The sequence below is a fragment of the Chrysemys picta genome, chromosome 8 (assembly GCF_011386835.1).
Source record: "Chrysemys picta bellii isolate R12L10 chromosome 8, ASM1138683v2, whole genome shotgun sequence".
Classification (NCBI taxonomy): Eukaryota; Metazoa; Chordata; order Testudines; family Emydidae; genus Chrysemys; species Chrysemys picta.
Genome location: NC_088798.1, coordinates 103,264,571 through 103,277,164, shown reverse-complemented (window position 1 = coordinate 103,277,164; position 12,594 = coordinate 103,264,571). Strand labels below are relative to the sequence as shown.

General features: G+C 38.8%; 1 protein-coding gene and 1 long non-coding RNA gene across 5 annotated transcripts in view; one reads left to right on the top strand and one right to left on the bottom strand.

Moving 5' to 3' along the window:
• Positions 1-675: 675 nt before the first annotated feature.
• The window catches only part of RUFY1 (RUN and FYVE domain containing 1), a 40,756-nt gene continuing 28,837 nt past the window's right edge, over positions 676-12,594 (bottom strand). For all 4 annotated transcript variants that reach the window (XM_065555949.1, XM_005295854.4, XM_065555950.1 and 1 more), the window contains exons 8-18: positions 11,682-11,751; positions 10,432-10,533; positions 9,832-9,948; positions 8,892-9,059; positions 7,044-7,141; positions 5,755-5,874; positions 4,736-4,865; positions 3,614-3,708; positions 3,217-3,265; positions 2,913-2,990; positions 676-1,539 (exon numbers count right to left, since the gene is read on the bottom strand). In XM_065555949.1, coding sequence (XP_065412021.1) covers positions 1,396-1,539; positions 2,913-2,990; positions 3,217-3,265; positions 3,614-3,708; positions 4,736-4,865; positions 5,755-5,874; positions 7,044-7,141; positions 8,892-9,059; positions 9,832-9,948; positions 10,432-10,533; positions 11,682-11,751 — 1,171 coding nt within the window. In that variant the 3' untranslated portion in view covers positions 676-1,395. The remainder of the gene's footprint in view (positions 1,540-2,912; positions 2,991-3,216; positions 3,266-3,613; positions 3,709-4,735; positions 4,866-5,754; positions 5,875-7,043; positions 7,142-8,891; positions 9,060-9,831; positions 9,949-10,431; positions 10,534-11,681; positions 11,752-12,594) is intronic.
• Positions 6,613-10,122, top strand: LOC135973268 (uncharacterized). Its single transcript, XR_010590084.1, has 2 exons — positions 6,613-6,727; positions 8,268-10,122. It is a non-coding gene; the product is annotated as an uncharacterized LOC135973268 (long non-coding RNA).

Below are 12,594 nucleotides of genomic sequence, written 5' to 3'. Positions count from 1 at the left end.
CATTGCTTTTTTATCAGATTTAAAAATTTTATTAAAGTGAATGTTTAAAAATAAATAGATACAAGTTAAGAGGGAAGATACTGTATATCTGGGGTCAGGCTTCGGTTATGGGGGGTACAGGTATCGTTTGCAGGGATGAAAAGATACATACATATAGCATAACCTGCATAGACCCAGATTGGGGTGCAAGGGTTTTTAAAGTGTCAGTGGATAAGTGGGCTCGGGTACGCCACCCATGGAATGTATAAGGAGTCCAAGTCAGTATCGGTGTAGCGGATAAGTACATGGGTGGGGTGCGTCCCTTGGTCCGTCAGGGAAGGAAGTGGGTTATTTCCCTGGTCGGTGGTCTCAGTTACTCAGTGTGGTATTGGCGGTGTCCTGTGATGTGTTCTGTATAAATATCTCTGGACCACCTGATGGTGTCGGACACCATGAGCTGTCTCATGAGCCGGGCGTAGCGTTGACCGACTCCACACGCTCTCAGAACTGGCTCGTTGTGGGGGTCCCACGAGCCCAGGGCTCCCACGATCAGGGCGTGTATCTGGACTACTACACAGTACTTCTGTTCCACTACACTCAGTTACTTTAAAAGTGTCGTCTTCTTGCTTTATATTCTCTACAAACTAGGAGTAGTATTTTGTTTTGCCAAATGAAAATCTTTCAAAGATTACATGCTTGATTTTACTCATTGCTATTTATTTTCAAGAAAAAAGTGGAACAGTGTTAAGACTAAATATCTCGTTTTCATAGTTTAACAAAGACTTTATTGCATAATCACTATTGTAGTCATAAGTGCTTTAGAAACAAATATAGTCTATATGCTATTTTTACTTTGAAGTATATCGTGAAGGCACATTCATTTATACATATAGAAGGTTGACTGTTTTTCCATGTTCAACTTACTTTGTTCACATATAAAACTGTACATAACCAACATAATATAATCTGGAGTATATTAAAAGTGAGTCGTTGGAATAGAACCATGAGGTTACAGTGTGCAGAAAAAAAATCAGTGATTTTTTTTTTTAAGAGGTCAGATGTACAAATGTGAAAAGTACAAAGTTTTAAATAAAGAAAATAGCTTTTTATAAAATTCAGAAAAGTGAATTTGCACTTCAAAGTTTCAGCATGTTGAGCACATTTTAAATTATATGATTTTTTTTATTTCTCCTACTTGATTTCATTATGAAATATATTGGCAAAACATTAGCTTTCATAATTCCTATAAATATCTTTATATCTTTTAAATTATTACTTGACCTGTTCTAGAATGGAAAGTGTTGAAATCTAAAGAGATGTTTTCTTCTGCACAAGGGATACTGGAAGTCAGAGTTTTAAAAAAATTCATGGCTCCTTCTCCAAGCTTAGAATGGTCCTCTTGAAACAACTGAAGCATTAGGAAGCAGTAGACGAACATCTCTGAAGCAGTAAAGTGTGACATGTATCACAAACACGCACAGGTTTAGGGTAGGATGGCAGTGCAAGTTCATTGCTGGAACAAGTGTTGCAAAAGATGTCACCACAGTTCCTACAGTGATGCTAGAAGACAGTTTAAAACATAATTAGGGTTGAGTAAGCACAAACTGTACGGTTTAATCTTTAACTACAGCAGGCTATTAGCAAATTGTGATAAACTGCTGCTGGCACCATCCATGGTTTCCTGAGCCCTCCACCCTCCCCACATCAATGATCCACTTCCTTCCAGTAAGGACTATAAAGAATTCAATCTGGAGGCTATCATCACAGCTGCTTAGCCAGAAGGAGGTCATACATCTTGAGGCATTCATTCTTTCAGGAACTAAAAAACTACCTTTTAGCACTTCCAGTTCTTGCTGTTCAGAAAAGGAAACCACAATGGGAACTGAACCCAAGTTTCTCAAGGGCAGCGTCGTGCACTACCAGAAAGCTATACATTCCTGCTGTCAAGCAGCAGCCTCACTGAGAGCACACACAAGACTCAGGTTTATGCTAAAGTCACAGGTTTTTAGAAACAATCACCTTTTTAACATTGTTAAAGAACTGGTTCTCTCCCCCTCCTCAGGTTAATAGGAAAGTGTTACTCAAAGTCAAGTCAATTTTCTCTAGTTAGTAATGTATGACAAGATCTGGAATTCGAGGCTTTTAAATACTTCTTCCCTAGCAAAATGAGCTGTGATACATCAGAAGGGTAGACTAGTAGTGCCTCCCCATACTGGGGGCCAGGGGGGGGGGGGGGGAGGAGAGAAACAACGGACCAGTTAAAGGGTAGGGCATGTGACTCCTCCCCACCCAGCCCAGGGTCCCTGCATTCTCCCCGTCCCCTCCCCACCCCATGTTACCTGCTGGGCCTAGGGAAGGGGAGCCTCTGTCCTCCCACTGCGCTGGCTCCCCCTGGCATGTTTGGCGGCTCTCCCTAGCAGCCAGGTCCCAGAGCCACTCCTGGATGCTGCCCAGTGCAGCACAGCAGCTGCCTGGGAGAGTGCCTGGCTGCAGCAGCAGTGGGCTGCTTCCCGCCCTGGCTTGGCTTCTGGGAAAGCAGGAGCAGCCCTACCCCACCCTCCCCAGCATGCTCAGAGTCGGCTCCTGTCCCCAGAGCTGAGTGGCGGCAGCCTGCTCCCAGCCCAGGCTTGACTTCTAGGGACAGGAGCCGACTGAGCAGGCCGGAGGGGCCCCAGCTCGTTTGGCCACTGTCCCCAGAAGCTGAGCCCCAGGCACTCTCCCAGTCAGCCGGGACACTGCGCTGCACCCCGGGCAACGTGGCTGGAAGAGGCTCTGGCCCTGCCCCTTCCTCTCCCCACCCAGGCCGGCTGCTGGAGGGTCACTTGATCCTGCGTGCACCTCCCACAAGCCACCAACCACCAAGTTACAATTCTCTTTCATTTATTGCTTTAAAAAATGGGTATTCATCATAGTTATCCACTGAACACCACTACCTTTCTTCTTGAAATGGAGAAGTCCTTCTCACATTGTTTACAGTGGGTTGCTTCATCATCTTTTAGCCAGGTATGGCCCTAAAATAAAAACAAACAATCACATATGCAAGAAAGATCAATTCAGTTATGAATTACTTGGAGAAAGGATTTGAAGTTGAAGGTGGTTTGGGCTGCAACACTTGGAATTTCTCACAGCCATATTCTAAATCATTTCACTCAGTTTTAAGAGTTACCTGCAGTAGGAGGTCATCTAAAATGAAATATGTACAATACTTAATTTACATTTTCATAAAGCGTACAGTACCTTTAGTGCCTTATTTACTTCCTTAATATCTTCCATCTTCAGTTTGGATCTGGAAAAGATAAATTAAGAAATTACTTCTAATTTTAACATGAGATAAAGGTGGCTATTTACAGAAAAAATGCAACAGAGGTTAGCGGGAACTAAGGGGAGGGAAAAAAAAGTCCCAATCCTGCAACCCTTGTGTGTGTGTAAATAGTACCACTGAAGCGAATGGATAACACACATGCACAGGTTGCCCAGACATTTGTATCTACTTTCTCCATATTCATCCTTGGTTTTCTAAAATTCACACTTCTCATTTATGTAACTGGATGCTCTTTAATTGTTACATTTGTTATTAATTATTTGAAAATCCAACCTAATTTATCTACATAGTCCTTCAATTATTGGAACTTACTGGCTAAGGTGTAGTCCCATTTCTTGCAGAGCTTGTTCCTGTTCTTCACAGACCTTCTCTAACTGCTGCTTCTCATCTTGCAATTTTCGCAGTTCCTATAATTAACACACTGAATGCTCTGAACAAGAACGTGAATGCTGAGCATCTTCACCACAGGGTGAAGAATTAGGGTTTTTTGCAGTTAAAAAAACAAAACAAAACAATGCAACCCAAACACCTGACCTTATATAACTGGGTCCTAAACAAATCAACTCAACATACTGAGGAATTTGATATATTAACTTCTCTACAAAGCCAGATACCTATTCTTGGACTTTAGGATCTTGCTTTTACCGTGTTATGTTAATAACACGTTCACATCTAAATGGTATGCACTTTACGTATTGTAGATCATCATGGGCAAGTTTTTAACTGATTATACAAATACAAGGGAGGTGAAGAGATTTTTTTTCAGGTCTCTGCAATCTCTGTGAGAATAAGCTAGCATATGTGGCATAAACCAACCAGTTGACCAATGGTGCAAGTATTATTCAGTGAATATACAGTGCACACACCTCTTATTTATATTGCCGTAGAGCTTAAGAACCATAGTTACATAACATTGTGGTAGGTGCTGTACAAACACAGAACAAAAAGACTGTCCCTGCCCCAAGGGGCTTACAATCTTAGTAATGTATGCTTTGCTCCTCCAGCACTTAAAATAAGTACAACAAATGCCAAATGCACACAGGGGAGTGGGTTGCTATAAGTGTAAGAGTCATTTTAATTTAAAGAATGATGATTTGTAGCAAATGATTTTAAGCTGCACAGAGGATTTGAAAACTTGTAGAATTAGTCACTCATTTTAGTTTTTAAGTTTTAAGTATTCACCACTGAAATCTTCGGTTAGAATATCAATTCACCTTTCTTTTGTAATATGCGGACCCCAAGCTCCTCCTATTTGCATTTTCCTGCACAAAGTTAGTTGAATTGTTGGCCATTTTCTTGTAACCACTTTCACAAGAGGGCAATGGGGGGAAGTCTATAGAAATAAACTAACTATTGAAGCAAAGGTGGGAAATACTTGCATAGCTCCTGTGGACTTTCCACCCTAACCACTCAGCATGCTCCCAACGTGCTTACCTTTTTCAACCCTTCCATTTGTTGCAGTTCTGTTTTTAGCAGACTAGTAGTATCCTTCTCTTGATGTAGCTCTCGTTGCAAAGTTTGTCTCTGTTCTTTTTCAGATTTTAACTCCTTCTCCAGAATTGAGCTGTTAAAATAACTTTGGTTGTAACAAAGGCTGTTTTTATAAAGAGTTTTAGGAAAAAGGAAGGACAGAAGAAACTTGTGCAATCCAGGGCAAAACTGGAAACATTGTTCTGGGAAGGGGGAAGAGACTTGTTTTAGCAGTGCAGAGATCAATAATTATATTAAACAATCTTTTCCTTTGGTCACAGCGAGGAAGGAGCAGCCAAGACAGTGAGTTTCAGGGGTTGTGGAGTTTTTATTCAGTTAAGTGTGTATTTGACTGCTTATGTATAAATGATTGAACATACCAAACATTACAATTGAGAGCATATGCACACGTACATAGCCCCATCAGTGAAATCCTAGAAAGACTTTGAGAAGAATCAGCAGCACAGTGGGGGATGCATTTGGTATTAAATTCCAGACCCTTTTAATGCAGCAAGAGATTGTTTCTCTATTTGAACACCGACTCTAAAAGTGAATCAGACCGGGTTTGAGAACAGGATGAGTCCTGGGGAGGAGCAAGACAGTGTCCCATAAATCAGCATGTCACATTGAATCCTTTCCCATTCTTTTGTCTGAATGTTTCCCATTAGGACTGTAAGCCTTTTGGGTCTAATTTTATGTCTGCAGAGGACCTACCTAGCACACTCCCAGATGCTAAATAAGTTAATCATGCATAGCCTTTTGTTATTAAAGAGCAAAGCATGCAGGTTTAATTCATTTATTAATAAAGTATCCACTCACCATCTTACCTGTGTAACATACATAAAGTTAACAATTGCAAATAATTTACCATCCATAAAGAACTAGTTATCTATCACTCTCTAGCACCAATAGAGAAACAAAAAAACAAAATAAAAACCTTTTTTCTTCTTTCTATTAAGTATTATAGAAGTAAAAAAAAGTACCATTGATTGTCCACCTGGGAGAGTTGTTGCTGCAGAGTCTCAATTCTGCCACCAAACTCTTGCTTCATCTTGTTATTTTTTCCTTCTGCTACCTGCCTAGCCTGTTCTGCATGCTGCAACCTAAAGCAAAGTAAGGCATGCAATGCATTTATTATAATCAATGCACCAAAGTATTACTTAAGTATGCACAATTCTTTCCTTGAAAAAATTCTATTGCACTCATTTTTCTACAGTGGTACAACTGAGAATTTGAATGCACAGCAATAGGACATTTAAAAAGCAACAGTTTCTGTGGAAGCCATAAGTCAGCCACATAGGATGTATGCCTTAACTCAGCATACACTATTTAGAATACATTTACACATGCAGTAAGTGTGGTGGTGTGGGCCAGATCTGTATGTATGGGGATGGAGGGGGGCAGAAAGAGAAAATGTGCACAAAGGGGAGGTCAGAGGGCGAGCCTGGACCTGTACAGGAGATGAGGGTGTAGTGTGGATACTTGGAGGCTGTGCAGGGTTCGGGGAGGGAGAGAGTGGAGGGGCAAAATGTAGCAGTCAGTGCTCTGTAACGTGGGGTGAAGTGGATCTGTGTTGGGGCAGTCACAGGGAACCCCCATCACACTTATCCCTATCATCTAGTTTCCCTGCCCCCTCCTCAGGTCCATCAGAATAGTCTCATTCAGTGCTGTCTCCGTTGTGGCCCCCGTCACAGACTGTCTGGGGATCGCTGCAAAGACTGGAGCTAGGGAGGAGGGCTGTGAAGCTGGGCCAAGGAGGCAGCCTATGAGAACAGATGTATGCAGTGGATAGTTTCAGACCTGTCACAGCTTCTCTTAATGTATGGTTACGCCAAATAAGAGAGTAACTGATTAAGTTTTATATTTATATTTCCAGTATACGGTGATCATGTGGAAGTGCCTGAAGTTTGGAGTTCAGTTCATGGTGGGTGTACATCTATTTGAAGGCAAAAGAAGGTAATACATTGATGGCTACACTTCAAGACAGGGTGATTTTAATAGTGTTGTCTAGAAGAGTTACCAAGTATTTTATGAAATAGGCAGAACAGAAAATTCAAAGGATCACATGAACATTAACTCTGGTAAATGTGGAGACTAAATTCAGCCACTTGAAGTGTGAAATGGAGGGATCTTAGTCCTGTTTTAATTGAAAAGCTCAACCAAGTCTTAACTATGCAGGCACTACTGAGGCTTCTATAATATGTAAGAATATTGGAAGTTCATGCAATATTCTTTTTCCAGCATCGCCTTTTTAAGAGTTTGTAAATATCACCTCTCTTCCATTTGTTTCATAGTAGACATCATCTGATTTGTTTTTCCTTCAAAAGAGGATATTGTTTCTTTTTTCTGTTGCAGTGAGCTCTCTGAATTCTGTAAGAAGAAATTTGAGCAGATAATTTCACATAAATTATTCTTTAATATTCCAAAGTATAACTAAAATAAGGTTTAGAGCCAAAGTTTAGTGCTTGAGAAAGAAAATCAATGATATTTTGAAGAATTTGATGCAATAAGAAGAAAACTGAAAAGGGCAAGATGTATTAAATGGTGTTCTCTCTTTTGATGTACTAGAGGGAGTAATGGAAGAGCAAAGGTCAGGGAGTTGGCATAGGAGGGGTTCTTGAGATCAGGCAACTGAAGGCAGAGGAGGATAATGGAGGATTGAGAACATTAGAGGTTGCAAGGAAAGGAAGAGGACAGTAGTTAAAAGGGATATGTTAGGCGATAAGGAGAATTAAAGGGATATATAACTACTGTTGGCACACCTTAAAAAAAAAAGAGCCAACGAAAGGATAGGACTGATTCAAGGATCTTGAGTCAGTGTTTGATTTTAGTTATATCACTAGCTGGAATACTACTAAAGACGTTAAAGTGAAAGAGGAACACCCCCATTTCTCCTTTGGAAGCCAACAGTCACACATCATCTCTCAAATCTGTGTTAAGGGAGAAGTGAAAAAACGCAAGCACCACACAATTTTTAAACGGCTACTTGGGCAGGATGAGAAAAGTCATAAGAGCTATTAATTGGACCATGATATTTCAAAATAAGATAAAAGACCAGCACCTGCTTCCATATAAGTAAAAATTCAGCACAATCAAAAGCTTCTCTTTTTAGAAATAAACACTCAGAGGAAATGAAGTGATCGGGTTGGATGAACATGGAGGCTAAGTTAAAGAGATCAGTGATGGTGCTCAAAGAAAGCGGAAGTGAAGATGCATATGTAGAAGCTGAGACAGGGCAAATGTCAGACCAAAACAGGAAGATGCATATGTAGCATTGGAAGTAGGAGTATATGAAGAGACACAGGGTGGTGAAAATCTAGGTACAATTAAAAATGAAATGAACAGATGAACAAACTAAATAGTACCTCATTAGTGGAAATAAAGCTTACTGTTATTAGACTGTGTGCGCAAATGTTCATTTGTACCTGCAAGTTTTTGTTGGCTAACTTACACTTCTATAGCACCTTTCATCTTAATATTTTCAATTGCTTTACAGACATCAAGGAATCTTCATAATACTCCTGAGGTAGATCAGTATTATATCCATTTTGAGGAAACAGGAAGTAAATGACTTACCTAATGTCACATAGGAAGTTAGTGAGAGAGTAGGGAACAGAACCTAGGGGATTCTATTTTTCCACCCTGCAGAATGCAACTAACTTCCATCACCAGTTGGATCTTATAGCCCCATCTGCTCCAAGGAACTGAACTTAAATAATCTACTGGCTTGAACAGAGGACCAATAGTTAAGACTCCTTGGATTCTATTCTCCCCCTGTACAACAAGAAACTAATTGATTTTTAGTGCATTCCCTTGAGGGTACCAAATGGTATTCCAAAAGGGAATTTATATAATAATTTACAACAAAGTCTACACCACCTACAATAAAGACGCATGACATCTGGTAAGCGAAAGCTGTGGAAGGAAAGGTTAAAGATAGGTGTTAGGGAAGGACTTCTCAGAGGATTATTGAATAGTAAGACTATCCAACACATCTTGATACAACATACATGAGAGTTTGCAACAAAGATAATTGTATACTTGCAACAAGGAACACCTGTATGATTACCAAATAGCAAGACATTTTTACTTCTCTCCATCTACAAATTTGAATATTTACCTGGGATTTGTGAAACATCTGCAAATTAATAGCTTTAACTTCTTCCAACTGTTGGCGAAGAGCAACCAAAGTGTCTTGTTTTTCATGAGTATCTTTTTCCAGAAGTTTCATGGCAATTTCCATTTCTGTTTTCATTCCAATCTGCAGCTCCAACTCTTTCTCTAGTTCCTTAGAAGGAGATTTCCTAGTTATTGCTACATAGGACATACATTATGTGTAAGAAATTTCTAACATGCTAAACCTACATAAAACTTGTCTGTGTATTATGTCCAAGGAATAATGTTGAGTTGTTATTTTATATGTAATGAGACAAACAGCCCAAATAACACAATATGAGTAAGCTAGTAAGAATGGTAAGAGGGAAAGCAGCACACAGTATATTCTAACTCTCAACATTCTGCTGCTTTATTTTATTTGCAGTCCTGCTCTAGACAGTAGAATTGAAGGTTTAAGTCAGTCTTCTCTATTCTGGGAATTTCTTTTCAGGTAGGGACTGGCTACAGGAGCTGAAAGTCTGAAATGAAGCAAAGGGCTCTTAATCCAGCCAGTCCATAACTGCTGAGAGAATGCTCCACCTGAGAGGTGACTGTTATAAGTCACAACAATGCATAACAGCAAAGAAAGAGACAGTCACTTTTTTGCATTGACAATTAAAAAAAAAAATGTTAAAAATACAGTATTCATTACAACAGTATAGCAAACAAGAGGAGGACTTCATTCTTAACTTTCCATGAGCTCTACATTTTATTTTCTTTATGGACTGTTGCTGTCCATCTGTTTAAGCTATTTGAGAAAGATGCTTGAAAATCCACTGTGCAGCAAGGAGCCTGGATTCAAGCAATCCACAGCATTTTCGTATTACATGCTTATGTTATAGCACTAAAAATAAAGATAAAAAAAAAAATCTTTCATTTCACCCTCTGCCATGTAGTATCCTCACCATCCTAATTTTTTTTTCCTCTTTCAACTGCTTCCAGACATCACTGTACATTTCATCCAGACCTTGGCGTGACTGTTTATAGGTATCCAGTTCTATTTTTGTATCCTGTATTGTTACCTACATGAAACATTAGGAAAAGTTGTTTTTGAAGTTTGCTTGCAATTTGGTTATGGGACATAAAATAATATTTCTATTCATTCTTTTAATATAAAATTACTTCCTGTGATTGCACAGAATTGATCTTACATCTAAATCAGATGGTCAATATTAAAATGAATTCTCAAAAATAAATTAGTACTGAGGTTTTTAACTGACCAGTGCTTTTGAAGATACTTCACCCCCTTCTTAAAAAAACATTTGCAGCCTACATCTGAACAGACATGGCTTCATTATATTGTACATTATGGTACTAATTTTATTTTTTTAAAATGTGTATTATAGGAGAAGCAAATTTTAAACAGAAGGAACATGTTCAATACCCATATCTATAAACAAACAAGGTTAGCATTAAAATTAAAATTGTTTTATAATACTGAAGCTAATCGACCAGAGGATAGCCTATCTTAAATATCTCCCATATTCTTGAACTGGATGTCTAACCTCTACACTCTTTTCACTCCGCTCACGAATTAATTCATTTTGATGTTTTAATTGTTGCTGTTCTTCCTGAAGTGAACCGATACGATCCGTTGCTGCTGCAAGCTGGTTAAAGAAAAAAATAAGACTATAGTGATTAAACACAGACAAGTGTGCAGCATCTGAATGAGATTTAAACATACCACTTAGAATATTGTTAGAAATAAATCTTAGTACCGTATGTTTCATAATACAGCTAAGTAAAAAATAGTCACTGCTAATCTTTAAACTATTAATTATGGGGCTATTTAATTTGGTGAGTTACACATTTGCCTCCCACCTTGAAATACCAGTTTGAATTCTGGCATAGATCATATGTGAGCTGCATTGTTTTATCATAGATAGGTTTGGGATGTGCAAGGTTGGGACTATCATGTGTTTTGTCAACATAATTGTCTTTAGGATGCTCAGAAATGAGGCACACTGAAGGTTAGACCCAACATGCTTTGAGCAGATGACAGCGTTGTCACGAAGTGACATCTACAGCAGGGGTAGAGGCTGGACTTTGCAGAATGCCGTGAGAAGTGTAAAATCGCACTCAGATAATTTACAATAATCTGTATAGGTACAGTACTGTAGTAGGATGGGCATCCTATTCTTATTTGCAATTTTTTTTTTTGCTAGGAAGCTGAAATGTGACTCCTCCTTACAACTTTTTTCCTATTCACTGTTTCATTTTTTGATTTAGTCGTTCCTCTCTCTTTTAGATGGGAAATGAGAGCATGTGCTGGGGATAGATGTATGTCCTGTTGACATAATTTAAGGAGGCAAACATTTTAAGGAGGAAGTGGAATGAGGTATTTAATGCCTCCTCATTATTGGGCAAGTTTGGATTTGTTTTGTTTAGAAAAAACACTTTATAAAAACACTTGATCAGACAGATCAGAGTCTGAAGACATCTTGAAAGCACTGGTATAACAGGGAGTCTTCTGCCAACATCACTTCTAACAACCAAAACTTTCTAGGTCTTTATACCACATTTATCACCATGGTATTGTATGTGGGAAAGCTTTCACAGTGTTCTGACTCAAGCCAGTCCTATTAGTCCCCACATTTCACAAGCATGAAACTCACTCCAGATTTGGGGTGAAATCCTGGCCCAACTGAAATAAATAGCAAAACTCCCCGTTCCTTTTTAGGGATGTAACAATTAAACTTTCTCAGTTGACTGTATAACACATTTGTATTTTAAAAAGGTAAAATTAGCCACAAACCTCTTCCTGGAGTTTTGAATTGGTCTTTTCTAAACAGTCTATCTTGCTCTGGAGATCACCAACTGTGCAACTGTGGCAAAAGATTTACATTTGGCTTTAAATAAAAAGAATGACATGTTCAGCTTTTATTAATCCTCACAATTATATTTTTGTAACAGTCTCCCATAAACAGCAACTAGCAGATGAAAAGGCAAAAATTCGAGCTGGCATAGAGCCCCTAGCTGAGCCAACTGCTTCTTTCGCAAGGTGCGGGGGAGCGAAAAGAGAAAATTTATCATCTTTATTGATTTTTCTAAATGTATGTCTTTGCAAGTAGGCAGTCTCCTACAATTAGCATACCATCTTCATTTCTGAGGCCCCCCTCTGAGCTGTGTGCTCTGAGTTATGGTGGCCTGGAATGCTCTGCTACAGATCTACCTGGGTTCCAGCTCCTTTATGTATCTAGAGCTGTGAAAAGGTGCCAGAACATGGCCCAGGATTGGGTTTGAGTTTGTAAAGAATCATAAAAGCCTACAAAACTTAAGTTATTTTCCAAGTGCCTTTTCTGCTATTTTAAATATTTAAGACCTCTTATGCCTTACATTAGTACATTGTTTTATTTGCTTTGGTACTTTTCCAGTTCAGAGCCCATAACAATGGTACCACATATAATATTGTGTCAAAAATCCAAATTATCTGGTAATACAAGATCAACACCATTAAAGAGCTAAATAAAACTAGTACTATGTAACTTAGTAACTGAGGCTACAGTCACAAATTTATCCATAGTAATCAGTAGATAATGGAATACCAAGAAGAAAAAGTACACACTCTGACTAGACCAATATTGATATAAGGGTAATCTTATTATCTAAAGAGCGATTACTTCAAGTTGCAACAGAAAACAAATAATTAACTTTTAATTATGTTAGAG